This window comes from Nycticebus coucang, chromosome 12 (genome assembly GCF_027406575.1).
Source record: "Nycticebus coucang isolate mNycCou1 chromosome 12, mNycCou1.pri, whole genome shotgun sequence".
Taxonomy (NCBI): domain Eukaryota; kingdom Metazoa; phylum Chordata; class Mammalia; order Primates; family Lorisidae; genus Nycticebus; species Nycticebus coucang.
Genome location: NC_069791.1, coordinates 96,648,639 through 96,675,953, shown reverse-complemented (window position 1 = coordinate 96,675,953; position 27,315 = coordinate 96,648,639). Strand labels below are relative to the sequence as shown.

Sequence of the window (27,315 nt, the reverse complement as noted above, 5' to 3'; positions counted from 1 at the left end):
TGTATTAATATTATTTCTTTCTTTTTTTGTTTTTTGGATTTTGGCCGGGGCTAGGTTTGAACCCGCCACCTCTGGCATATGGGACCGGCGCCCTACTCTTTGAGCCACAGGCACCACCCTCTTTTTTTTTTTTTTTTTTTTTTTGCAGTTTTGGCCGGGGCTGGGTTTGAACTTGCTACCTCTGGCATCTGGGACTGGCACCCTATTCCTTTAATAGTATTTCTATTATGTGTTTGTTACATCTTTCATAGCTATCTTGTAATTCTTGGATATTTTGTTGTTTTTCTTTTGCATTTTTTTCTTTGCTTTTCAGTTTTAGAGGTTTCTATTGCTATATTCTCAAACTCTTGAGAATTTTTCTTTAGCTGTGCTCAGTTCATTAAAAAAACCTACTAATGGCATTCTTCATTTCTGCTATAGTGTTTTTGATCTCTCGCATTTCTTTGGTTCTTTCCATCTTCTGCTTACATTACCCACTTGTTTTTGCATCCTACTTTATCCATGAAAGCCCTTAGCATACTAATCAAGGCCGGTTTAGATTCCTGATCTGATGATTCCAGTATCTCTGCTGTATCTTAGTCTGATTCTAATCCTTGCCCTTGCTGTGTCTCTTCATACCATGGGTTTTGCCTTTTAGTACGTATGCCTTGTAATTTTTTCTTGTTAGGTAGGTGTAATGCACTGGGTAAAAGGAACTGCGGTAAATAAGCAGCTAGTGTGGTGGTGGTGTACAGGGCTGAGGGAAAGCATTCTTAGTTTTGACATGAGGTTTCAGCCTTTTGGTGGGTCTTCACCAGGCTGTAAGCGTTGCAGGTGCTTCTCAGTTCCCCCCTTTAGTGGTGCAACAGAGTTGGTTTTTACCTTTCCTCCTGGTAGGTTGGCCTTTGATAAAACCCTAGCAGGTTGGGGCCTTCTGAGAGTGAGCCTTGTTAAGAAAAGAAGGCTCTGGCGTATTTCTTTCTTTCTTTCTTTTTTTTTTTGCAAGTATTGGCACCTCTGGTATATGGGACCAGCGCCCTACTCCTTTGAGCCACAGGTGCCACCCTCTTTTTTTTTTTAAAACAGAGTCTTACTACGTCGCCCTTGGTAGAGTGCTGTGGCATCACAGCTCACAGCAACCTCAAACTCTTGGGCTTTAAGTGATTCTCTTGCCTCAGCCTCTCAAGTAGCTGGGACTACAGGTGCCCGCTACAGTGCCTGGCTATGTTTTTGTTGCAGTTCTAATTTTGTTTAGCTGACCTGGGGCGGGTTTAAACCCACCCATCTGGGTGTATGTGGCTGGCGCCCTACCCATTGAGCTACGGGTGTCGCTCAGCTCTGGCGTAATCAAAATAGTTCCTTTTCCGGGCGGAGCCTGTGGCTCAGCGGGTAGGGCGCCGGTCCCATATGCCGGAGGTGGCGGGTTCAAACCCAGCCCCGGCCAAATTAAAAAAAAAAAAAAGTTTAAAATAGTTCCTTTTCCTCTTCCCTGGCCAGAGCATGGGCAGTTTTTCTTTGGTGTTTACTGTGAGAACCTGGCAGGGTTCTTAGAAGTGAAATAACAGTGTGGTGCCTGTGGCTCAGTGAGTAGTGCGCCAGCCCCATATGCCAAGGGTGGTGGGTTCAAACCCAGTCCCGGCCAAACTGCAACAAAAAAATAGCTGGGTGTTGTGGCGGGCACCTGTAGTCCCAGCTGCTTGGAAGGCTGAGGCAAGAGAATTGGGTAAGCCCAAGAGCTGGAGGTTGCTGTGAGCTGTGTGACGTCATGGCACTCTACCCAAGGATGGTACAGTGAGACTCTGTCCCTACAAAAAAAAAAATAAAAAAATAAAAGAAGTGAAATAACACTGAAGTGTGAGATTCTTCTGTGACTGTGTGCCCTAAAAGATGCTTAATTCTTGGACTTGTACACACTGAGCCTCCAACAATTTGTCAGTACAGTTTAGGTTTTTCTACTCCAGCACTGTTTCTGGTGGGGGTTTCTGCTCTATTAAGCTTGTAATTTTCTGTGTGCACCTGTCTTTCTAGTTTTAGGGACAGCAGTTGGCCCTGTGAACATACTTCTGTGACAGATCTAAAAAAGTGATTTTTGTTCAGCTTTTTATTTCTTGTTAGGATGGAGTGGTAGCTTCTTTTTTTTTTTTTTTTTTTTTTGGTAGAGGCAGAGTTTCACTTTATGGCCCTCGGTAGAGTGCCATGGCATCATACAGCTCACAGCAACCTCCAACTCCTGGGCTTAAGCGATTCTCTTGCCTCAGGCTCCCGAGTAGCTGGGACTACAGGTGCCCGCCACAACGCCCGGCTATTTTTTGGTTGCAGTTCAGCCGGGGCAGGGTTTGAACCCGCCACCCTCGGTATATGGGGCCGGCGCCTTACTGACTGAGCCACAGGCGCTGCCCGGAGTGGTAGCTTCTAAGCCCCTTACATGCTTGATTATAAACTGGAAGTTATTTGTCCCTCCATTTTTTAAATATTGTGAAGGTGTTGGGAATAAGGTGGTATATTGACAGGGTCACAGGATTTGTAGTCAGAGCACACATAGGTTTCTGTCTACACTTGGCCACTCATCTTGTATAACCTCAGACAAGTCACTCTCCATCTTTGAGCATAATTTTCATCTGTAGAAAGCAGTCCTGTCCATTTACCTCAGAGGATTATTGAAGAGTTGGTGTAATAGCTCATGCGAGTGTATCTTACAAAGGTCACATCGGTACTGGTCACACTATTTGTTCCCGTTTCTTCTATGTCTCTGGGAGAGTTGGCAGACTGTAGTTTTTATTCAGCTTATATGCCTGAAACAGTTGTCTTGCTGGTTGTCATAAAGAATGAAATCTGGGCGGCGCCTGTGGCTCAGTGAGTGGGGCGCCAGCCCCATATGCTGAGGGTGGCGGGTTCGGACCCAGCCCCAACCAAACTGCAACAACAACAACAAAGAAAGTGGCCGGGCGTTGTGGCGGGCGCCTGTGGTCCCAGCTGCTCGGGAGGCTGAGGCAGGAGAATCGCGTAAGCCCAGGAGTTTGGAGGTTGCTGTGAGCTGTGTGAGGCCACGGCGCTCTACCGAGGGCGGTACAGTGAGACTCTGTCTCTAAAAAAAAAAGAATGAAATCTGGGGCTGTGGTGATGCACACCTGTGATCTGAGTTACTTGGGAAAAATCCCTTAAGGTCAGGAGTTGGAGGCTGCAGTGAACTATACCACTACATTCCAGCCTGGGTGACAGAATGACACCCTGTCTGATAAACAGTTGAATCCTAGGTATTCTTCATGACATTGTTTATTTGGTAGAGAGATTCTGGTTTTTTTTTTTTTTTGTGTGTGTGTTTTTTTTTTTTGGCTGGGGCTGGGTTTGAACCCGCCACCTCCAGCATATGGAACTGGCACCCTACTCTTTGAGCCATGCCGCCCTGGTAGAGAGATTCTGTATGGATCAGGGAGTGGCATCTGAGTGGTGTCAGGCTAGGGGCGGTAGGCCAGGACATACTGGCATTTGGTGAAGAAACTGAATCATGGACTCAGCGTTGTGTCATAGACAGCCATTTCCTCATGGATTATCTTAGCCATTGGATGGATACCCACTGGTTCTCAGACCCTTACTTTAATTGGAAGAGACTTTGTGTAAGACTTCAAGAATGGTGGAATGGGAGAGTCAGAGAGAGATACAGGTAGGTGTCTTCACTTCATAAGCACTCACTAGGTTTCGGCTGTGTACAGCACACTCTTTTAGTTGTGAGCAAGCCAAAAGAGGCCTTCTTTCATGGAGATGACATTGGTGGCAAGAGGCACAGTGCAGACAGCATATGTGAACAGATGCCTAAGACTCATTCAGGTGGAGGTAGGTGCATACAAGAAATGAGTTTGAGAGTGACTTTGTATTGGCAGAGCCCTTTAGGATAAGGTGATCTTGGAAAGCCCCCTCAGCTGTGACTTGTAGGCTGAGGTTATTAGAATGGTAGGGGCAGGTAGGTGGGATAGAGGAGATAAGTGGTATGTAAGGGCCCTGATGTAGGCCTGATTTTGGTTGTTGCTACACGGCTGGCTTAGCATGGTGCCTTTTTTTTTTTTGAGACAGAATCTCACTATGTCACCCTTGGAGAGAGTGCTGTGGCGTCACAGATCATAGCAACCTCAAACTCTCAAACTCTTGGGCTTAAATGATTCTATTCCCTTAGCCTCCTAGGTAGCTGGGACTACAGGTACCCAACGTAATGCCTAGCTATTTTGTTGTTGTTGTCGTTTAGCAGGCTTGGGCCAGTTTCAAACCCACTGGTGCCCTTACCACTAAGCTACGGGCGCTGAGCCAGCATGGTGCCTTAATACATAGAAGGTGCTCAGTTATATTAACTGGTATCAAGGGATTGTGGGTATGGGAGCAATGCCTATTGAGGCCAGCTATGGGTAAAGGAAAGCAATAGTTAATCAGGAGGAAACTCTCAGGACTGTGCTTTCATGATGCCCAGGCAGTGGCTGAAATTGAGGTAGGTACCAAGTTACAGTGGGTAGAGAGGGATAGTGCTGAGATAATGTTTCACATTCCAGTGGACCAATACTCTTCTTTAGTGACAGTCATAGATAATGTATTCTTTTACTTTATTATTTAATTTTTTTTTTTTTTTTTTTTTTTTGAGACAGAGTCTCCTGTCACCCTTGGTAGAGTACCATGGTGTCACAGCTCACAGCAACCTCCCAACTCCTGGGCTTAGGCAATTCTCTTGCCTCAGCCTCCCAAGTAGCTGGGACTACAGGCACCCGCCACAATGCCCGGCTGTTTTTTTGTTGCATTTTGGCTGGGGCCGGGTTCGAACCAGCCACCCTCAGTATATGTGGCCGGTGTCCTACCCACTGAGCCACGGGCGCTGCCCTATTATTTAATTTTTTATTATTTTCTTAGTGTTTCACCAAAAAGATACCAACTTTTAATTTAAATTTTTTTTTTTTTTTTTAGACAAAGTCTCACTTGAATGAGACTCAAAGTCTCATTCTCAATATACTGCCATGGCATCTTTAGCTCACAGCAACCTTAAACTCTTGGGCTCAAGGGATCCTCCTGCCTCAGCCTCCCAAGTAGGTAGGACCACAGGCACCTGCCACAATGCCTGGCTATTTTTTTAGAGATGGGGTCTTCCTATAGCTCAGGCTGGTGTCAAACTTGTGAGCTCAGGTAATCCACATTCCTTGGCCTCTTAGAGTGCTGGGATTACAGGTATGAGCCACCGTGCCCAGCCTTAATTTTATTTTCATTCATGCTTTTTATTGTGAAATACAGATTTACATGCAGTTGTAAGAAATAATACAGAGAGATCCTAAGTACCCTTTACTCCATTTTCCTTAGTGGTACCTTCTTTCAAAACTGGTGCAATGTCACAGCCAGGATATTGGCATTGATAGAGTCAAAATACAGGTCATCCCATCACACAAAGGTCCCTCCTGTGTTGCCCTTTTATAATTACACCCACTTTTCTAACTCCTCTCCATTTCTTTTTTTTTTTTTTTTTTTTTGTAGAGACAGGGTTTCACTTTATGGCCCTTGGTAGAGTGCCATGGCATCATACAGCTCACAGCAACCTCCAACTCCTGGGCTTAAGCGATTCTCTTGCCTCAGCCTCCCGAGTAGCTGGGACTACAGGCACCTGCCACAACGCCCGGCTATTTTTTGGTTGCAGTTCAGCCGGGGCCGGGTTTGAACCCGCCACCCTCGGTATATGGGGCCAGGGCCTTAATGACTGAGCCACAGGCGCCGCCCTCCTTTCCATTTCTTGTTTTTTTTTTTTTTTTTTTTTCTTTCCATGTGTATATTTTAGTGATTTTAAGAATGTTATGCAGGCTTGGAACCCGTAGCACAGTGGTTAAGAATGTTGGGCTCGGTGCCTGTAGCTCAAGCAGCTAGCCACATACACCAGGGCTGGCGGGTTTGAATCCTGCCCAGTCCTGCCAAAGAGCACCTGTGGCTCAGTCGGTAGGGCGCTGGCCCCATATACCAAGGGTGGCGGGTTCAAACCCGGCCCTGGCTGAACTGCAACCAAAAAAAAAAAAAAATAGCTGGGCGTTGTGGCGGGCGCCTGTAGTCCCAGCTACTCGGGAGGCTGAGGCAAGAGAATTGCTTAAGCCCAGGAGTTGGAGGTTGCTGTGAGCTGTGTGATGCCATGGCACTCTACCGAGGGCCATAAAGTGAGACTCTGTCTCTACAAAAAAAAAAAAAAAAAACAATGACAACTAAAACCAAAAAATAGCCGGGCATTGGGGCAGGCGCTTGTAGTCACAGCTACTTGGGAGGTGGAGGCAAGAGAATTGCTTAAGCCCAGGAGTTGGAGGTTGCTGTGAGCTGTGATGCCACGGCACTCTACCCAGGGCAACAGCTTGAGGCTCTGTCTCAAAAAAAAAAAAAGAGTGTTATACAAACAGAATCATAGAATATGTAACCTTTTGAGATTACCTTTTATTCACACTACATAATTAGAATTTATTTTGAAAGATGTTATAGGGTGGTATTAGTTTCAAAACTACACAAGGGGATGGAATAATAGCACAAATATTTGTATAGTCACCATATTATTTTTCCTTAAACTCCTCCCCCCCTTTTAATAAAAGATGTAGCATTATTATTATTATTATTATTATTATCATTATTATTATTTGTGGTTTTTGGCCAGGGCTGGGTTTGAACCCGCCACCTCCGGCATATGGGACCCACGCCCTACTCCTTGAGCCACAGGCGCCGCCCAAGATGTAGCATATTTTAATGGAAATTCAGGTTCCTACTTTTTTCTCTCTAGTCCCAGTTCTTTCCCTACTCAGAGGTAGGTGCTGGTTTGTATTCAGCATTTTGTTCTTCAGTTCTGTCTTTACTGTATTACACATCTGTACCTTTAAACTGTGGATGTGGCAGGTATTGTGTGTGTGTAATGTGCAATTTAATAATCCTACATTAATGTTGCCATGGTTAAGTCATTAAATCTGAAATGTCTGATTTTGAAGTTTAGCATGTTATACCTTAAATAAGAAGCAGTGCAATTAATCAAATTATGTGCCTAAACTGCCGGCACAGTTTTGCTATCTTAAGGGTAGCTTGAGTATGCCAGCAGTGATGAAGCAGAGTGAGTGGCTATAAAATTGAGAAAGGTGTTTTCCATAGCTTATTGAGAATTGAGTATTTTTCTGTGTAAGAAGTGGTCCGCAGCCTGGAAGAAGGGGTAGCAGTTGGTGCAAGGTCTGGTGAATATGCTAGATGGCAGAGAGTTTCCAAGTCCAACTTTTGTAGGTTGAGCAGCATTGTTTGTGTGACAACATTGGTCCTGCAAGAGGATTGGCCTTTTTTTTTTTTTTTAGAGACAAAGTTTCACTATGTCACCCTTGGTAGAGTACCATGGTGTCACAGCTCACAGCAGCTTCCAGCTTTTGGGCTTAGCCGATTCTCTTGCCTCAGCCTCCCGAGTAGCTAGGACTACAGGCGCCTGCAACAATACCTGGCTATTTTTTTGTTGTAGTTTGGCCGGGGCCAGGTTTGAACCCACCACCCTCGGTACTTGGGACCCGTGCCCTACTCATTGAGCCACAGGTGCCACTGTCTTTTTTTTTTGAGACAGAGTCTCACTCTGTTGCCCTTCATAGAGTGCTGTGGTGTCCCAGCTCACAACCTCCTTAAACTCTTGGGCTTGAAGAATCCTTTTATCTGAGCCTCCTGAGTAACTAGGACTGTAGGCATCTACCACATCACCCAGCTAGTTTTTCTATTTTTATTTTTAGTGGAGATGGGGTCTTGCTCTTGCTCAGATTGGTCTCAAACTTCTGAGCTCAAACAATCTGCCTGCTTAGGACTCCTAGAGTTGTTGGGATTATAGGTGTGAGCCACTGGGCCTGGCCTTCATTTCCCTTTTTTTTTTTTTTACAGTTTTTGGCCGGGGCTGGGTTTGAACCCGCCACCTCTGGCGTAGGGGCCAGTGCGCTACCCCTTTGAGCCACAGGTGCTGCCCTCCCAAGTAACTGGGACTATAGGTGCCTGCCACAATGCCTGGCTTTTTTTTGTAGAGACAGAGTCTCACCTTATCGCCCTCGGTAGAGTGCCGTGGCGTCACACAGCTCACAGCAACCTCCAAATCCCTGGGCCCAGGCGATTCTCTTGACTCAGCCTCCCAAATAGCTGGGACTACAGGCGCCCGCCACAACGCCCGGCCATTTTTTTTGTTGCAGTTTGGCCGGGGCTGGGTTTGAACCTGCCACCCTCGACATATGGGGACGGCGCCCTACCCGCTGAGCCACAGGCGCTGCCCAATGCCTGGCTTTTTTTGTTGTTGTTGTTACAGTTGTCATTGTTTAGCTGCCCCAGGCCAGGTTCGAACCCACCACCCTTGGTGCATGTGGCCGGACTCATAACCACTCTGCTACGGGCTCTGAGTCTTTCATATTCCTTTTTGAAAAGCAGATTACTAGGGTGGCACCTGTGGCTCAGTAAATGAGGTGCTGGCCCCATATACCAAGGGTGGCGGGTTTGAACCCAGCCCTGGCCAAACTGCAACAAAAAAATAGCCAGGCATTGTGGTGTGTGCCTGTAGTCCCAGCTACTCGGGAGACTGAGGCAAGAGAATCATCTAAGCCTAAGAGCTGGAGGTTGCTGTGAGCTGTGATGTTACGGCACTCTACTGAGGGCAATAAAGTGAGACTTTGTCTCTAAAAAAAAGAAAAGCAGATTACTGAATTGTTCTCCACATCAGGTGTTATACCAACTAAAACTTGTACCAGCAATGTATGAGAGTGTCTGTTTTTCTTTCTTTCTTTTTTCTTTTTGAGATAGAGTCTCACTATGTCACCCTGGGTAGAGTGCTGTGGCATCACCTCTTACAGCAACCTCAAACTCTTGGGCTTAAGTGATTCTCTTGCCTCAGCCTCCCAAGTAGCTGGGACTACAGGCGCTTGACACAATGCCCAACTATTTTTCGTTATAGTTGTCATTGTTGTTCAGCTGGCCTGGGTTGAGTTTGAACCTGCCATCCTCCGTGTATGTGGCTGGTGCCGTAACCACTGTGCTATGGGTGCTGAGCCAAGTGTCTATTTTTAACATGTTTGCAAGTTTAGTGAGAGTGACTTTAATTTGCATTTCCTAGGGAATGTTTTTAATGTGTATTTTTTTTTTAGAGACAGAGTCTCAGTTTATCGCCCTCGGTAGAGTGCCACAGCATTACACCTCACAGCAACCTCCAAATCCTGGGCTTAGGAGATTCTCTTTCCTCATCTCCCAAGTAGCTGGGACTGTAGGGCCTCACCACAGCGACTGGCTATTTTTTTTTTTGTTGTTGCAGTTTGGCTAGAGCTGGGTTCAAACCCACCACCCTCGGTATATGGGGCCAACGCCCTACTCATTTGGGCATTGCCCAGAATGTATAAATTAATGGAAGATTTCTTATGTTCACATTTCCTTTAAAAAAGGATAAATGAGTATTGAAGTGCATGTCTTTTCTTTCTTTCTTTTTTTGCCGGGTGTGGTGGCTCACGCTTGTAATCCTAGTACTCTGGGAGGCCGAGGGGGGTGGATTGCTTGAGTTCACGAGCTCGAGACCAACCTGAGCAAAAGTGAGACCTCGTCTCTACTAAAAATAGAAAAACTGAGGCAAGAGGATTGCTTGAGCCCAAGTTGGAGGTTGCTGTCAGTTATGATGCCACGGCACGCTACCCAGGGCGACAGCTTGAGATTCTGTCTCAATAAAAAGAAAAGAAAAAAGGAAGTGCATTTCTTAAATCTGGATCTTGAAGGCACTTAGTGGCAGTAATTGTGACCCTGGTTTCTTTCCATTTCTGTTTGGTATATTTTGCCTTAAGCCTGAGTGAGATACTTATTAGGATTGGACTCCAGACTCTGCAGTGCCTTCAGGACAGAGTTGGATTTGTTCTATTCTGTCATATATACTTTTTTCTTTTGAGAAAGTGGCTAATGTATTAACTATGGGTTATACTGGGATGCTATGCCTGGACATTGGGACATAATCCCCAGGGCCTGCTGTGTATGATTTATTAAAGATTCTCCCTTCTCCTCAGGTTCTTGTAACACTTTCATCATTCTGAACAGAGACTTAAAATTCACTTCTATTATCCCATCAGATATTTTCATTTTGAAGATTGTGTACGTGGAAGCAGTCCTATATACTTCACTTTAACCTCTCTTTTCCCTTTCTCCAGGAAGAATACAGAAATTCCATGCCTGCATCCAGTTTTCAACAGCAAAAGCTGCGTGTCTGTGAGGTGTGTTCAGCCTACCTTGGTCTCCATGATAATGACCGACGTCTGGCAGACCACTTCGGGGGCAAGTTACACTTGGGGTTCATTCAGATCCGAGAAAAGCTTGATCAGTTGAGGGTACGTTAATGTATTATGTTCTGGAGGCCTGAAGAGTCTTGCAGTTACAGTTGTCTTCACATTTCTTTGATTAATTATTATTATTATTATTTATTATTTTTAGACACAGTCTTGATCTGTCACCCAGGATAGAGTGCTGTGGCAGCATAGTTCACAGCAACCTCAAATTCCTGGGCTCGAGCAATCCTTCTGCCTTAGGATCCTGCATAGCTGGGACTACAGGAGCTGGCTACAATGTCTGGCTCCTCTTTCTATTTTTAGTAGAGACAGGGTCTGGTCTTTGCTCAGGTTGGTTTCGAACTCCTGAGCTCAAGGGATCCACCCACCTTGACCTCCCAGAGTGCTAGGACTGCAGGCGTGAGTCACTGTGCCAGTGCTGGCCCCAGATTTTTACAATGTAATGAAAAAGTTTTTTTCATGTATTATCTTCTCCTTTGATCACAAAGTTTTAAAAATGAAGGTACTCCTGTTTCCTAAGAGTTTCTCTTAGATTTTTAAATTGCTAATACTGACATTTTAAAGTGCTTCATTAAACAGCATTCACACTCTAGTTTGTGTAACTTACTCTTTTCTTATTTCCCCATTTTTCATTTATTTAGAAAACTGTGGCTGAAAAGCAAGAGAAGAGAAATCAGGATCGCTTGAGGAGGAGAGAGGAGAGGGAACGGGAAGAGCGGCTGAGTAGGAGGTGAGCCTGGGGTGCTAGACAGCTGCATAGGGGAACCCTGCTCCATCCTTTGAATTGTTGCTTGGAATAGTGAAGATTTGCTAAATACTGAAGTGCTCTGCTCGGTGTCCGTAGCTCATTGGTTAGGGCTTCGGCCAAGTACACCAAGGCTGGTGGGTTAGAAGCTGGCCTGGGCCTGCTAAAAACAACAATGACAACTACAACAAAAACAATAAAAGTAGTCGGGTGTTGTGACAGGCGCCTGTAGTCCTAGCTACTTGAGAGGCTGAGGCAAGAGAATCACTTGAACCCAAGAGTTGGAGGTTGCTGTGAACTGTGATGCCACAGCACTCTTGGGCTAGAGCTGTTCTCTTGCCTCAGCCTCCCAAGTAGCTGGGACTACAGGTGCCCACCACAGCGCCTGGCTATTTTTCTTACAGTTGTCATTATTGCTTTAGCTGGCCTGGGCTGGCTTCAGACTCACCAACCTCAGTGTATGTGGCTGGTGCCCTACCCAATGAGTTAGGGGTACCACTGACATAGTGAGATTCTTATCTCAAAAAATAAATAAGTAAATACTGAATTGCTGTTGTAAGAAAAGTAAGTAAATGTGCAGCATATTCAGTCTTAAGAGAGTGTGGGCCAGCCCAGGACTGTGCATAGTTGCCAGGGAAGGGTTCTGGGGCCAAGTCGTCCTGGTGGCTTATGTTTACTATTGAGTGCTGTGGGCCATCAGACAGCATCTTGCAGAGGAGGGGCGGGCAGGATGTGTGTGTCATTCTGGAGAGCAGTTGGTGAGAAGGCAGCAGAACAGGGAGGAGCTGATGGGGGATCCAGGTGAGGTGGTGGCAGTTTGAATTAGGTGAGCATCATGAGGAGTCTGGGTATGTTCTGAGTACATTCTGAGAGTAGAATGGATAGGATTTGCTGGTAATGTGTGAAATGTGCAGAGCAGGAATGAAGTTGGCCTCGTGGTTTCTGGCCTGGAGTTGCCTAAGGCAACTTACTAGGGCAGGCAAGACTGGGAGAACTATTTTGGGGTGAGGAAGAGAGGAGGAGTAGAATTTGCATCTGGCCACATTCAGTGTGAGATGCCATTTCTAAGTGGAGACTGTGAATGGAGTTCAGAGAATTCTGAGGTGGAAGCTAGAACTAGTGCTCTCTTGAAGGACACAGCTTATTGTCCTTGAAAGTTCCTGACACTGTGATTTGCCAAAAGAATTCCTCAGTGCATAACTCAGAAAAGGCAAATGTTTATTGTCATTTTTGTTTCTTCTTATTGTTTTAATTGTCCAGCAAGAGATTCAGAGATTCTGATTGTAAAGAGACTCAAACAGTATAGGAGCATATTAAGTAAAAACACAATCCCTTTTTTCAGTGAGGTGACCAAAGTTGTGATTGTGCATGTTTGCATGCAAAAGACTTAGAGGCCACGAGAATGGCAGGTGAATGTGGGCCAGTTGTCCTTAATTGGCTGCACAGTGCTATCAGAATTGGTGTGGAATGAGACTTCGAAATGTGCCCTTTTTGGGTTGCTAGTTGTGTAGCAGCACAAGTTTCATGTGACCCACCTGGTAGTAAGACTGTGATTACATCTTTGCTTTAACTTTGGCATCTTTTTGGTGACATTACATTCATGCCCAGCCCAGTGTTTGTTCTATTCTGTGACTCTCTGAATATTCCATGGTGGTATCCATTGTGAAGGCTTTGGAGAGCCATTTAGTCACCTGTGGTGCTGCACAATTAGCTCTTGGCACACACAAATTTCCTTGGGCCTTATAACTTTGCCAGGCTGAGTCAGATGCCTGGGTACTGAGGTGCCATTAAGTATGCCACAGGGGGAGCAGGCTTCCTTCTGTGGACATTGCCATTTCCCACCGCCTACTAGGCACAAAGCTAGAAGACAGCGAGTTGAGGGGGTGGTTAGTTCCTCACCTCACCTCTGGGATTTGGGGTACCTTCTCAGAGGGTAAGGAATGAGGGTGCTTTGGGGAAATTGTTCACCTTTTTTTCCCTTTTCAGGTCTGGATCAAGAACCAGAGATCGCAGGAGGTAGGTTTCCAGATCCATTAGTGTGTAGGTTCTCAGTTAAATGTCTTTTGCCATGAGTAATTTTTAAATGTTTACTAGTTACACCTTCACGGTTGTAATCAGGTAGGTAGGGTTGGCACGAGGCGTAGAGTTGCTTGAGGCTTAGTGTAGCAGGGTGATCTACCTCTGGGCAGATCTGGTAGTGCTGTGCTGCCAGGGCCTGCAGGGTGACCAGGGGTATCCAAGCTAGGTGCTTACAGGGAGTATCCTTAGGAAGGGTCTGGCCTTCAGAGACAACATGATGGGAATACTTAAGACCTGAGCCTTGAGTCTGTGGGAAGAAAGAGGAAAGTGTCAGTAAAGCAGTGAACTGAGGGGCTTTGTTGGGGACCTTGGTAGTCAGCACCTGTAGTGGCATCACCCTCAGGGCCTTCTGGTTTTTCCAGGTCACGCTCCCGGGACCGGCGTCGGAGGCGGTCAAGGTCTACATCCCGGGAGCGACGGAAGTCTTCCCGGTCCCGGTCCCGAGACAGACACCGGCGCCACCGTAGCCGTTCCCGGAGTCACAGCCGGGGACACCGCCGGGCTTCCCGGGACCGGAGTGCGAAATACAAGTAACTACTCTGACTCCTTCAGTAGCTGCAGCCAGGAGTGAGCCCCTTCTCTTTGTGTTCCCAGGGTCTTCTGGGGTCTGTCAGTGGGGCCCTTGGCCTGTCTGGTAGGGATGGGGCTGGGCTTACGCTCAGAAGTGTGGGGTGGCTGACTGTGGGTCTTGAGTGTTGGGGCTTTAGGGAGTTGTGAGTGGGACTCTGCGGGCTGTGGAGGTGCACGGACTGTACATGCACCCCTTGAGCTCTGGGTCCCTATGCAATGTTAACCCTGATACACAGGGTGGCTGAGACTCACTGCCTGACCAGGCTCTGCTTGCCTCTGTGATTGTTGAGTCTGGACTTTTTTTTTCTGATTTTACATAGTGGATCCTATTCCACATGTATAATCTTGTATTTTCCTTTGCTTCCTTTATGTTATAGGACCTTGCAAAGGTCACTTTTTCTTTTAAATTAAAATTTTTTTATTTCAAAATATTACAGAGGTACAGGTATTTTTTGGTTACATGTATTCATTTTGTTATGCTTGAGTCAGGGTTCTAAATGTGCCCATCACCCAGGTGTGTTCATTGTACCCATTAGGTAGATTTTCGTCCATCCCCTTCTCTCTCCAGAGGTGAGAGAGAGAAGGCTCTCTCTCACCTTCTCTCTCTCTTTTTAATGGCTACCTAACACTCTTTGTGTAGGGAGAAGGCCTGGCTGCCCTTGAGCCTGCTAAAGGCTCCCATGGTGTGGTGGATGGGTGGTCAGTCTTTCCTGGCCTGGTGCTGAGGGCCTACATTGTCATTCTGAGCAGCCAGTCAGGAGAGGGCCAGCAACCTTCACTGAGCCTCTGGTTCCCACTTCCTAGGTTCTCCAGAGAGCGGGTAGCAAGAGAGGAGCCCTGGGAGTGTGGGCGGAGCGAGCGTGGGTCCATTGACTGGAGGCTTGAGAGCTCCAACGGGAAGGCGGCTTCACAGAAGTCAGAGGAGAAGGAGGCCGGCGAGATCTGAGTCTGCACCTGAGCACTGTAAATAGCCTGACAAACGTTCAACACAACCTAAATTACCCTTTATATTTGCTGAATACAAGTCATCTTTTGTAGTTTAAAATTTCTATTGTTTTGGAGCTAACTGTGAGTTTCTAGAGTTGTACAGAGTTGCTCCTGTGTTCTGGAGTTATGTTGAGTAGGAATAAATAAATCTGATGGACTGCCTCCTGACGGCTGTAATGGGTCTGTACCATCTTGTGCTGTAGGGACTTTACTGTGGCCCTCTGCTGGCGGAGGTGACCCACTGGTGCTACTGTCATCTTCAGAGAAACTGCGACTTACTGTTGAACACCTTTCAGCTTTTGGAACCTGGTGCAAACCAGGTGTGCACTGCTGCTCACTGGTTCTGCACACCCTTCCTGATTGTCAGAACTGCTGTCTCCTCCCTCAGACCACAGAGCTCATTCTACTGGGGAAGAAGGAGCTGGCCCTGTTTTGCATTCATTTCTTTTTTTCCTTTTTTTCCTCTTTTTGAGACACAGTATCACTCTGTGTGCAGTGGTATCATTGTAGCTATGGTAGCTCACAGCAACCTTAGACTCCTGTACTCAGGCAATCCTCCTGTTTTAGTCTCCAAAATAGGTGGGACTACAGGTGGCTGCCACAATGCCTGACTAATTTTTTTTTCTGTTTTTAATAGACACAGGGTCTCACTCTTGGTTAGACCAAGAGTTTGTCTCAAACTCCTGAGCTCATGGTATCTTCCCACCTGGGAGTGCTGAGATTCCAGGTGTGTGCTGCTGTGCCTGGCCTTGGTTCTATTTCTTTAGGAAGAGCTGGCCTGTGTGGTCAGCCCTACCACAGCCTCAAGCTGGGACTCTGGCTCATGCAAGATATGCTGCAGTTCTCCTTTTGAAGTTACTTAGGCCAAAGAAAGACCCATGGGTAATACCCATATGGCAGTGGAGAGGTCCTCAGAGAAGGATGCTGGCTTTTGGGTCAGATGTCTCTTGGCATTGTTGTGGTTGACTTATGCCCGAGGTGGACTGATTATGTTACTCACTCTCAGCTCTTTCTGCTTATTAGTCAGATACCTTAAGACCAAAATGAAACCCTTCTGAAAAGGATAACTGCTAACTGACTTGTACATGTGGGAGCTCCTTTTCTTCTTCACTCTTAGGGGGGATTTTTTTTTTGTTTATTTTTGAAGGAAGCTTCTGGTGGTCACATTGTCAGCATGGATTTATCCCCATCCCATGTCTGCAGAGGCATAAGTGCTGTCCTTGAGCTGAGTGGCTCACAGGGCACACATGGCTCTGTGGTCTTTATCTGGTAGCTACCATGTTCTTGGTAAGGCTGATGGTCCTACTTCAGGTTCCCCCCTCATTCTCTGTCCTCACCAGGAGGATGTGAGGGGAGGTGGGCTGATCTGCTGGTTCTATAGGAGAGGGATTGAGAGGGGTTGTCCTGTGTAACCCAGTTGGGCTTGGTACTGTGCCAGGCAAGTCACCCTATGTAAATATTCCTTACTGGAACCCTTTTCCTACAGTGGGACCCAGGATGTGTGTGGAGAGTGAGGGGCAGAGTATGGGCTCTTGGTTCCGAAGCCGCTGTTGTTTTGGTTCTCAGCCTGGGTTCACCTGGAGCTCTATCAGACAGCCCCATCCTCAGAGCCATTACCATGGGAATGATTTGGATTCTTTTCTGTCTAGATTTAAGTTTGTGTGTATGCACAAACATTGTGTCTCCCCGCCCCTTTTTTTTTTTTTTTTGGCCAGGGAATGGAGTTTACCCAAAAAGGTTCTATACCAGTGGCTTCTGTACCCACCGCTAACCCCTTCTGTCCTCTGGTTATAACTGAAGTATTAGTCCCCTTGGGCTGCAGTGTATACATCCCTGGGCCATCCCTGATAGCCTCAGGCTGGTGCAGCCTTCTGGAGCACCCTTTGTGTTGAGAGGGGGAGTGGGGTACATGCTCCTGCCTCCCTAACTTGCAGGGTCAATTCAGTGGACTCTGTATACCTATCAACAAGTCCTGGCCAATTGAACTCCATGCCCCAAGGGCAGCTTTGGCAGTGCACTTAGGATGGCTCTTCTTCCTGTTCTTTCTGCTATTCCCAATCAATCCTGTAGAGTCTGCTATTGAAAATCCATGTTTTCAATTTTTTTTTTTTAATTTTGGTACCTTGATTTTTTTTTAATTTCAAAATAATACAAGGGTACAATTAGGTTGCAATGTTTGTGTCAGGTGAGGTCCCTGTTGTTACCTAGAAGGTGTGCCATATACCCTTATGTTGTGCGCATTGGGTGAGAGTACACCAATTCCCTGCCTTATCTCCACATTTTCACTTTTTTATCATGACAGTGAGTTCTTCCTGTCCTCAGCAGTGCTTGTACATCTTACTGAAGATGGGCAGTTGGGAAGTGTGAGTCTTGAGAGGTGTGTCCCATGGCAGTGTCAAGAGAGTCTACCAGATGGAACAGGCCCTGTTTTCTCTACCCATAGGGATGCCACCAGCAGCTTTGTTTGCAGCCCAGGCCTGGGTAGAACAGAAGGAGCCTCACTGGAACGAATGATTTTCTGCTTACGCTATGGGAAGACTGTTGATGATTTTATTTTTTAGGAAAGCAGTTTAAATGGCTCTGAGTAGTAGGTGGTATAGCTAGCGGGCAGGGGCTATACCTGGTGCCACCACCTTTTTCTTCTGCACAGTGGTTCCCTTGGGTTTGGGGAATGGGCAGGAACTGGCAGGAAGCCTTGAGTGGATTAAGGGTAGTTGAAAGGGGAGAGGAAAAAGGATGAGAACTGAGGCCATGGGTTCCTGATGCAGCTGTGTATCCATCATGTGACATGCAGGTGCTGGACTGTAACTAGCAGAAGATCCCCATTTTGACATCTTTTGGAGGTAAGGAGGTGGCAGCCCAGAGCCAAGGCTGCAGAAGGCCCTCATCTCTTAGAGGTGTGGAGTGTTGTAGAATTTATTACAGTAAAATATTCCATCTTAAGCATTTTTAAGTGTGTGGTTTTGTGGCATTGAGTGTGTTCACTAGCATCCACAGAAGGGTGGCCTTGGAAAGGCAGACCAAAGATGTCCTTGGACCTGAGCACAGGCCTGGGCTCCCAGCCAGGAAATGGGGGCCCATAGCTGCTTCCCAAGGCTTGGATACTCTGGGTGGGTCCCAGACTAGGTAGGCTGAACCCTTGGGCCAAGGCCAGCTGCCCCCACGCCTACATAGAAGGTGGGACCTTGCTTTTCCCACTTGGGTGCTGCTCTGGTATAACAACCCCCAAGGGCAGCTAGAGTAAGGGTCCTTGGGCCTCCTGGACTCCCAAGTGCTTGCTCCTGATGTGAGGGCATAACCAGTCACAGGTTCTATGCTCTCAGTGGGCACAGACGTTGATGTCAGACTGGAATGAGGATGGAGGAGCCTAGATAGACCAAACCCAAGTGGCTTCCGGCAGAGGGGAGCTCATGGTGGGCAGAGCAAGGGCACTGATGGTACTGAGAAGAGGTCCACAGAGGTGGGGAGGTGCCAGAACTTTTACCCGCTTTAAACTCTGGCCTTCTGTAAGAAGACAAAAATGTAGGAAAGAAATATTTAAGAGAAGCAGAGGCTAGTGTGGTGGCTCACTCTAGGGGGCTGAGGTGAGAGGGTCACTTGAGCTCAGGAGTTGGAGATGAGCCTGAATAAGAGCGAGATCCTATCTCTACTAAAAATAGAAAAAAACTAGCTGGGTGTTTTGGTGGGTGCCTGTGAGTCCCAGCTACTAGGAAGGCTGAAGCAGGAGGATCACTTGAGTCCAGGAGTTTGAGGTTGCTGTGAGCTATGATGACCCCATGGCACTCTTACCCAGGGTGACCCAGTGAGACTCTTGCTCAAAAAAGAAAAAAAAAAAAGAGAAGGGCGGTACCTGTGGCTCAAAGGAGTAGGGTGCCGGCCCCCTATACTGGAGGTGGTGGGTTCAAACCCAGCCCCGGCCAAAAACTGCAAAAAAAAAAAAACAAAAAAAAAACAAAAGGAAAAGAAAGGAAGAAATGGGGCACAGATCAAGAAACAGCTGCAGTTCTTCCCCACCCCCCACCAGAAAAAGAGCCAGGTGGGCCAGTGAGAAGGGATTCTCCAGTGGGTCAGGATCACAGTGGATTCTAGGGCTCATAGATTGAGCCAGGCTGGGCTTTGACTCCGCCCCACCTCTAGGGAGGAGTCTTGCCCTCAGCCCTCCTGGCTGCCCTCCTGGCTATTCTTAGGTCTCCCCTCACCCATACCTTGGTTCTGGCCGATGGAGAGGACAAGTGATTAGCACCTAGTGTGGGGTCCCAGGCTGCCTCAGGGAAGGGGCCCTGAGCCAGGGTAGGCGGCACTAATGGGGCTGCCCACCCCCCACCCCCACCCCCACCCCCCCACACTGGTGATTTAGCTAGGCCTAGGACTGTAGCTTAAGGAGGGAGGGCTAGGAGACCTGTGCAGGCCTCACAGCCTGTATTGGATTCCAGAGCAAGGCCTGGTAGTACAGTGCACCCACCCTGGGGTACCCTAGTAGCCTCTTGGCCCTCACTGGGTAGGGGGCTCTGCTGGGTGCTTCAAGAGTTTCCTGGAAGGCTCAGCGCCTGTAGCTCAAGTGGCTGAGGCGCCAGCCACATACAACAGAGCTGGTGGGTTCAAATCCAGTCTGGGCCTGCCAAACAATGACAACTACAACTAAAAAATAGCCAGGCATTGTGGCGGGTGCCTGTAGTCCCAGCTACTTGGGAGCTAAGGCAAGAGAATCACTTAAGGGCGGCATCTGTAACTCAGTGGGTAGGGTGCCAGCCCCATATACCGAGGGTGGCAGGTTCAAAACCAGCCCCAGCCAAACTGCAAGAAAAAAAAAACAGCCAGGCATTGTGACGGGTGCCTATAGTCCCAGCTACTCGGGAGGCTGAGGCAAGAGAATCGCCTAAGTCCAGGAGTTGGAAGTTGCTGTGAGCAGTGTGACACCAAGGGCGATAAAGTGAGACTCTGTCTCTACCAAAAAAAAAAAAAAAAGAGAGAATTACTTAAGCCCAGGCGTTGGAGGTTGCTGTGAGCTGTGATGGTACAGCACTCTACCCAGGGCAACAGCTTGAGGCTCTGGCTCAAAAAAAAAAAACTTCCTGGAGGAGATAGTGCCCTGCTGTGATTTGGGCAAGGGAAGATGAGTGTGGCACCCCCACCTGGGAAAGGGGCCCACACATCACTGCTTTGGGGAGGTTGAGTCCAGTGTGCCTTTCTTGGACTATATGTCAGAATCATCTGGAGGGCCTACAACAGGTTGCTGGGCCCCACTTAGACTTTGTTAGTCTGGAAGGGGTCCAAAAATAACTTTTTTTTTTTTTTTTTGGAGACAGTCTCACTTTGTCACGCTCTTTAGAGTGCTATAATGTCAGCGCTCACAGCAACCTCAAACTCTTGGGCTCAAGTGATCCTCTTGCCTCAGCCTCCCAAGTAGCTGGGACTACAGGTGCCCATCACAATGCCTGGCTATTTTTTTGAGGCAGGTTCTCACTCTTGTTGAAACTGGTCTCAAACTCTTAAGCTCAAGCATTCCACCCGCCTCAGCCTCCCAAAGTACTAGGATTACAGGTGTGAGCCACTGCGCCCAGCCAGCATAACACTCTTTTTATTTATTTATTTATTTTTTTTGTAGAGACAGTTTCACTTTATGGCCCTTGGTAGAGTGCCGTGGCGTCACACAGCTCATAGCAACCTCCAGCTCCTGGGCTTAGGTGATTCTCCTGCCTCAGCCTCCCGAGTAGCTGGGACTACAGGTGCCCGCCACAATGCCCGGCTATTTTTTTGTTGCAGTTTGGCCGGGGCTGGGTTCGAACCCACCACCCTTGGTATATGGGCTGGCGCCCTGCTCACTGAGCCACAGGCGCCACCCTTAACACTCTTTTTAAAGGAATTTTTATTTGTAGTTTCTGGCCGGGGCTGGGTTTGAACCTGCCACCTCTGTCATATGGGGCCGGCACCCTACCCCTTTGAGCCACAGCTGCCGCCTTTAAGGTAGTTTTTTAATTGAGATAAAACTCACATGAAATTTAAAATTTTAACCATCTTAAAGTGTACAGTTTAGTGGTTTTTAACAATTCTGTGCTGTCTAGTTTACCACTGTGTAGCTTTAGACCATCTTCCATCACCCCCAGAAGAAATCCCCTCACTGTCGCAATCACTCCCCTTTCCTCCCTGCTCCAGCCGTAGACAATCACTGATTTGCTTTTTGTCTATTGTTTCCCTCTTGGACATTTAGGTAAATGGAATCAAAATATATGTGACCTTTTGTGTCTGGCTTGTCACTGAGCATGTTGCAGGGCTTGTTATGCTGTCACCTGCAGCAGTGCCACTGTTCTGCTGGATTTTTAAGTGGCTTGGATGCTGGTCCTCTGGGGCAATGGGGAGGGGAGCTGTGAAGCTGGGGCCCAGTTCTAAACCCTGAATGAATCTTTAAGATGAGCCCACAAGGTACTCTGTGGTCAGGACACAGGCAGACCTTGTTCTGCTCCGGCTTTCATGTACTCAGTTTATGTCCACTGTTAGCCTTGCTGAGCCACAGATAGCCCTCCACTGTACTTCCCCACATACCCACAAGCTGTCCCACTGCTGACTCTGGAGTGCTCTCCAGCTGTGAACCTGGGGAGTAAGGTTTGATGGACACCACTGGCACAGGGTGCAGCCTGCCCTGACGGTTGCTATGCAGGTCCCAGGTAACTCGGACCTCAGGGCTTCCAGCCTTTTGTTCCTGCCCCACCTTCCTGCTACACCAGTTTCCATACCTGAGCCCCACTCAGTATCTCCCCTGCTACCATCTCCTCTCCAGACCTTTGCTTGTGGGATGAGGAAGGAGCTGGTCCTGCCCTCCCTGGGAGGTACTTCAAGGGCAAGTCCATAAGGGAAGGGCCTCCTAGCAAGAGGGGCTTTAAATGAATGTTCCTGTGGTGGCAGCAACATCCCATCCCCTTTCCCAAATTCTCTGGGCTGTTTAAGTCATAGCATTCATTAGGATGACCATAAAAGAAAGTAAGTGTTGGTGAAAATGTGGAGGAAGTAGAATCCTCAGTCATTGCTGGTGGGAGTATAAAATAGTATAGCCACTTGGAAAATAGATCTAGCAATTTCACTCCTAGGTACATACTTAAAAGTATTGAAATAGGACCTGAAATGTTTGTACGTATGTTTTTAGTACCACTATACAAAATTTCAACAAATGAATGAAGAAACGTAATGTGGTATATCCATACAATGGGATATTTTTTGGCTATAAAAAGGAATGAAATTCTGATTGGTGCTACCACATAGATGAACCTTGAAAACCCTATGCTAAGTATACAAAAGACCACATGTATGATTCCATTTATACAAAATATCCAGAATAGTTATATCCATATGGAGAGTAGACTAGTGTTTTCTAGAGGCTGGGACTAATAAGGGAAGGAAGAATGGGGAGTGACTAGTAATGGATATAGAATTTCCATTTTAGGGCAGTGAAAAAGTTCAGGGACTGGATAGTTAATAATAGCACAGCAGCATAATGTACTAAGTAAGTGTAACTGAACTGAGTGGCTTGGCATGGCGGTTCACACCTGTAATCCTAGCACTCTGGGAGGCCAAGGAAGATGGATCGCCTAATCTCATGAGTTCGAGACCAATCTGAGCAAGAGTGAGACTTCCATCTCTGTTAAAAATAGAAAAATTATCTGGGTGTCATGGCAGGTGCCTATAGTCCATCTACTTAGGAGGCTAAGGTGGAAGGATCCCTGAGCCCAGGAGTTTGAGGTTGCTGTGAACTATGACACCATGGCACTCTACGCAGGGTGACAGAGTAAGATTGTTTCTTCAAAAAAAAAAACAAAGATTGAAAGTGTAAATTTTATGTTGTATCTTACTGTATTAAAAAAAAGCAAACTGGCTTGGTGCCTGTAGCTCAAGTGGCTAAAGTGCTAGCCATATACACCAGAGCTGGTAGGTTCGAATCCAACCCAGCCCTGCCAAACAACTATGACAACTACAACCAAAAAAATAGCTGGACGTTATGGTGGGTGCCTGTAGTCCCAGCTACTTGGGAGGCTGAGGCAAGAGAATTGCTTAAGCCTGGGAGTTGGAGGTTGCTGTGAGCTGTGATATTACGGCAGTCTACCCAGGGTGACAGCTTAAGGCTCTGTCTCAAAAAAAAAAGCAAGCCCCACTACACAAGGGGACCATCTTAGCATCTGTCCCTACTAGTTATTGGTGACACTTCTTTGCCTCTGCTTTTTGTCTTAAAGTCTATGTGTCTGATCTTTTTTTTTTGGCAGTTTTTTGGCCGGGGCTGGGTTTGAACCCGCCACCTCCAGCATATGGGGCCAGCGCCCTACTCCTTTGAGCCACAGGCGCCACCCCTATATGTCTGATCTTTATTCTTTATTTTTGTCAATGAAGTCATTTATAATCAATGTAGTTAACTATTAATTTTTAAAATATATTTAGTTTTTTTTTTTTTTTTTTGCTACCATCTTATGTTTTAATGTCCCCGCCCAATCCCTGTGTTTGAGGAAAGGAGGGAATTATCCTGTGGGCATAGTGTTTTGGGGTCATAAGTGTTTTTTTGGGCGGGGGGGTTAGAAAGCATCTCACTCTGTTGCCTGGGCTAGAGTGCAGTAGCATCATTGTAGTAGTTCATTGCAAACTCAAACTCCTGAGCACAAGTGATCTTCCTTTCTCAGCTCCTGAGGAGCAGGGAACTACAGGGTGTGCCACCATGCCCAGTTAAATTTTTTTTTTTATAGAGATGGAGTCATGCTGTGTTGCCTAGCTGGGTCTTGTATTGTTGGCCTGATCCTCCCACCTGGACCTCCCAAAGATGGAATTAAAGGTGTAAGCCACCACTTCCAGCCTTGTGGGTTTTTGATGCTTTTTAAAATTTATAAAATTTTATCTAGTATTTTCAATTAAGCAGAAATTCTATTATAGCTTCTCCTCCCAGGTTGGAAATGGTGGTCCTAAGCAGGCAAAGTCTTACAGCCAGTAACAGGCTCAGAGGCTTGAAGGAAAAGGTGGGTAGAACTGGCAGGGAACACATTCCTACATGCATGGACGAAGGATCACCTCCTCAAAATATAAAGATACAAAAAAAATGGGCAAGTTATTGCAATCCATAATATGGACTAAAGGTCTTCTACAGGTCTACAGAGGGTCTTCTGTAGGCAATATCATGGTGGGAGGAGAGGCAAAGAGCACAGATGGTGACTCACACAGAGCAGATGGAGATGACAAGCAGAGGCGGAAGGTTCACTAATCATCAAATAAATGTAGGCTACCAACCATGAAGAGCAGTCAGGGACTCAGGCATTGGCCTCCTGCTGGTGAAACTGTAATTAAGGTAGTTTGGGCAATATTACGCAAAAGTCATATCAATGGTACACCATTTATTCCAGAAATTCCAGACCTATAAAAATTTCTCAAGGAGGGGCCGCGCCTGTAGCTCAGTTGGTAAGGCGCCGGCCCCATATACCAAGGGTGGCGGGTTCAAACCCGGCCCCGGCTGAACTGCAACCAAAAAATAGCTGGGCGTTGTGACGGGCGCCTGTAGTCCCAGCTACTCTGGAGGCTGAGGCAAGAGAATCGCTTAAGCCCAGGAGTTGGAGGTTGCTGTGAGCTGTGTGATGCCATGGCACTCTACCGAGGGCCATAAAGTGAGACTCTGTATTTACAAAAAAAAAAAATTTTCTCAAGGAAATGTGTATATAATTTTAGCTACAAATATCAGGGCAAGTTTTTCTGAAAATTATTTGAAAAAACGAAAACACAGCTTTCCAGTGTAGAATCTGGAGACCATGTACGGAAATGATACCTCAAAAGGGGAAGGAAAAGAAGGAAGAACAGGTCATAAGTCTTGGACCTCAGGTGGCTGAAGGAGAGAATATATTTGGTGTGTGTCACATCTTTGTGTCCTTCAACATCCCTTTATTCATGTCACTGATCTTTCTGGCAAGGAAACCATCTGCCGAGTGACTGGTGGGATGAAGGTGGAGACTTGAGATGAATCCTTAGCATATGCTGCCATGGCCCAGAGGTGCAAGTTGCTGGGCATGACTGCCCTACACATCAAACTCCGGGCCACAGGGGGAAATAGGACCAAGACCTCTGGACCTGGGGCCTAGTCAGCCCTCCAAGCCCTGGTCCACTCGGGTATGAAGACAGGGCAGATTAAGGATGTCATCCCATCCCCTCCTGCACCCGCAGGAAGGGGTGTTGCTGTGGTCACCGTCTATGAATTGGACTCCTCACTTTTATTTTCTGTTAATAAATGGCCTTTGTGTAAACTAAAAGGAAAAAAAAAAAGAAAAGAAAGAAAACCACAGACCTAAGTGAAAAGTCACACTTCACCCACTCTTCTTTTCTGGGATTACATGAAGTGGTGACAATTGCCTTCTCTGTCCCTGTAGTTCCAATGTCCATGGAAACTGCTGCCAACTTTTAGTATGTATTTAACTTTTCTTGTGACTTCTTTAATAAAAAGATGGATTTATTTTCTATACATTGACCTACGGTGTGTTCTGTTACATGAGTGTCTTAGCTGTCTTAGCACTGCTTTGTCTCTGCTCAGAGACTAATTCTCTGTAAAGGGTACACAGCATTCCCTCCTACCATAATTTTTTAACTCATCTCCTATTGATGAATGTGTTGGTTGTGTAACATATTTTTTAAAATTTTATTTGTCTGCAAAGGATATCACTGTACGTATGTCTTCATATATATGTGCCACTATTTTTTTTTTTTTTTTTTGTGGAGACAGAGTCTCACTTTATGGCCCTCGGTAGAGTGCCGTGGCCTCACACAGCTCACAGCAACCTCCAACTCCTGGGCTTAAGCGATTCTCTTGCCTCAGCCTCCCAAGTAGCTGGGACTACAGGCGCTCGCCACAACGCCCGGCTATTTTTTGGTTGCATTTTGGCTGGGGCCGGGCTTGAACCCGTCACCCTCGGTATATGGGGCCGGCGCCCTACCAACTGAGCCACAGGCGCCTCCCAGATGGGAAATGTGCCACTATTTTTTATAGGATAAATTTCTTGAAGTAGAACTGCAGACTTAGGGAGTATGCACTTGTTGAATTTAAAAGATAAAACCAGTGGTGTATTGTCTCATGTTAATTTTTCAGTAATTTTGGCTGGGTACAGTGGTAATCTTAGCACTCTGGGAGACTGAAGTGGGTGGATTGCTTGAGGTCAAGAGTTGGAGGCCAGCCTGAGCAAGAGCAATACCCTGTCTCTAAAAAGTAGGTAGGCCCCTGTATTGGAGGCTGAGGCAGGAGGATCACCTGAGCCCAAGAGCTTGAGGCTGCTATGAGCTATAATGCCATGACACTCTAGCCTGGGCCAACAGAGTGAGACTGTGTCTCAAAAAAAGAAAAAATCAATAATTTTGAAAAGCATTTGGGCACAGTGGCCCGTGCCTGTAATCATACCAGTCTGGGAGGCTGAGGCAGGTGGAGACTAGCCTGAGCAAGAGTGAGACCCTGTCTCTACTAAAAAAAAATAGAAAAATTGGGCAGTGCCTGTGACACCAGCCACATATACCGAGGGTGGTGGGTTCAAATCCAGCCCGGCCAAACTGGAACAGAAAAAAAATAGCTGGGCATTGTGGTGGGCACCTGTAGTCCTAGCTACTTGGGAAAGCCCAAGAACTAGAAGTTGCTGTGAGCTGTGACATTATGGCACTCTACTGAGGGCAACAAAATGAGACTCTTGTCTCTTTAAAAAAAAAAAAAAATATATATATATATATGTATATGTATATGTATAGAAAAATTAGCCAGGTTTTGTGGAGGGTGCCTGTAGTCCCAGCTACTTGGGAGGCTGAGTCAGGAGGATTGGAACCCTGGAGTTTGAGGGTTTGAGGTCACTGTGAACTATGATGCCATGGTACTCTAGCCTGGGACAACAAAGTGAGACTTTATCTAGAAAAGAAAAACAGTTGTTAAACACAGCCACTATATAAGGGCAGCGCCTGTGGCTCAGTGAGTAGGGCGCTGGCCCCATATACCAAGGGTGGTGGGTTCAAACCCAGCCCCGGCCAAACTGCAACATAAAATAGCTGGGTGTTGTGGTGGGCGCCTGTAGTCCCAGCTGCTTGGGAGGCTGAGGCAGAGAATCGCCTAAGCCCAGAACCTGGAGGTTTCTGTGAGCTGTGTGACGCCATAGCACTCTACTGAGGGCAATAAAGTGAGACTCTTAAAAAAAAACAAAAAAATTAATATATGAATAAATAGATCACATTAAGAATAAAGATAATAAATACCAAAAACTCATTGCTTCGTAATTATGTTACTGCATTTCATTATTATCTGTGCTTTTATGCCTGTGCTTATGTTTCCCATATCTGGACAGTGGAAATTTAATACAGTGGTGGCTACTATTCATTTCTTACTATGCCCTCCTTAGTAACACCATGTTGATCACTTGAAATCAACTGTGGTGGCAGTGTTTACAGCATGGACATTGGTGAATACTACAAGTCATTTCTCCTTCTTTTCCAGAGTCCCCATTAAACATTTACCAGTTCACAGCTGTATATAAATGAATTACTTTCCTAAAAGTTTATGCTTCTGCCGACGCCCGTAGCTCAATGGGTAGGGCACCAGCCACATACACCCAGGCTAGCGGGTTCAAACCTGGCCTGGGCCAGCTAAACAACAAAGACAGCTGCAACCAAAAAATAACCAGG

The 27,315-nt window shown here is 46.6% G+C and overlaps 1 protein-coding gene across 3 annotated transcripts in view; it reads left to right on the top strand.

Moving 5' to 3' along the window:
* Positions 1 to 14,826, top strand: part of LUC7L (LUC7 like) — a 45,128-nt gene extending 30,302 nt beyond the window's left edge. For all 3 annotated transcript variants that reach the window (XM_053556075.1, XM_053556077.1, XM_053556076.1), the window contains 5 exons: positions 10,143 to 10,319; positions 10,919 to 11,007; positions 13,009 to 13,038; positions 13,464 to 13,631; positions 14,476 to 14,826. In XM_053556075.1, coding sequence (XP_053412050.1) covers positions 10,143 to 10,319; positions 10,919 to 11,007; positions 13,009 to 13,038; positions 13,464 to 13,631; positions 14,476 to 14,617 — 606 coding nt within the window. In that variant the 3' untranslated portion in view covers positions 14,618 to 14,826. The remainder of the gene's footprint in view (positions 1 to 10,142; positions 10,320 to 10,918; positions 11,008 to 13,008; positions 13,039 to 13,463; positions 13,632 to 14,475) is intronic.
* Positions 14,827 to 27,315: the final 12,489 nt, after the last annotated feature.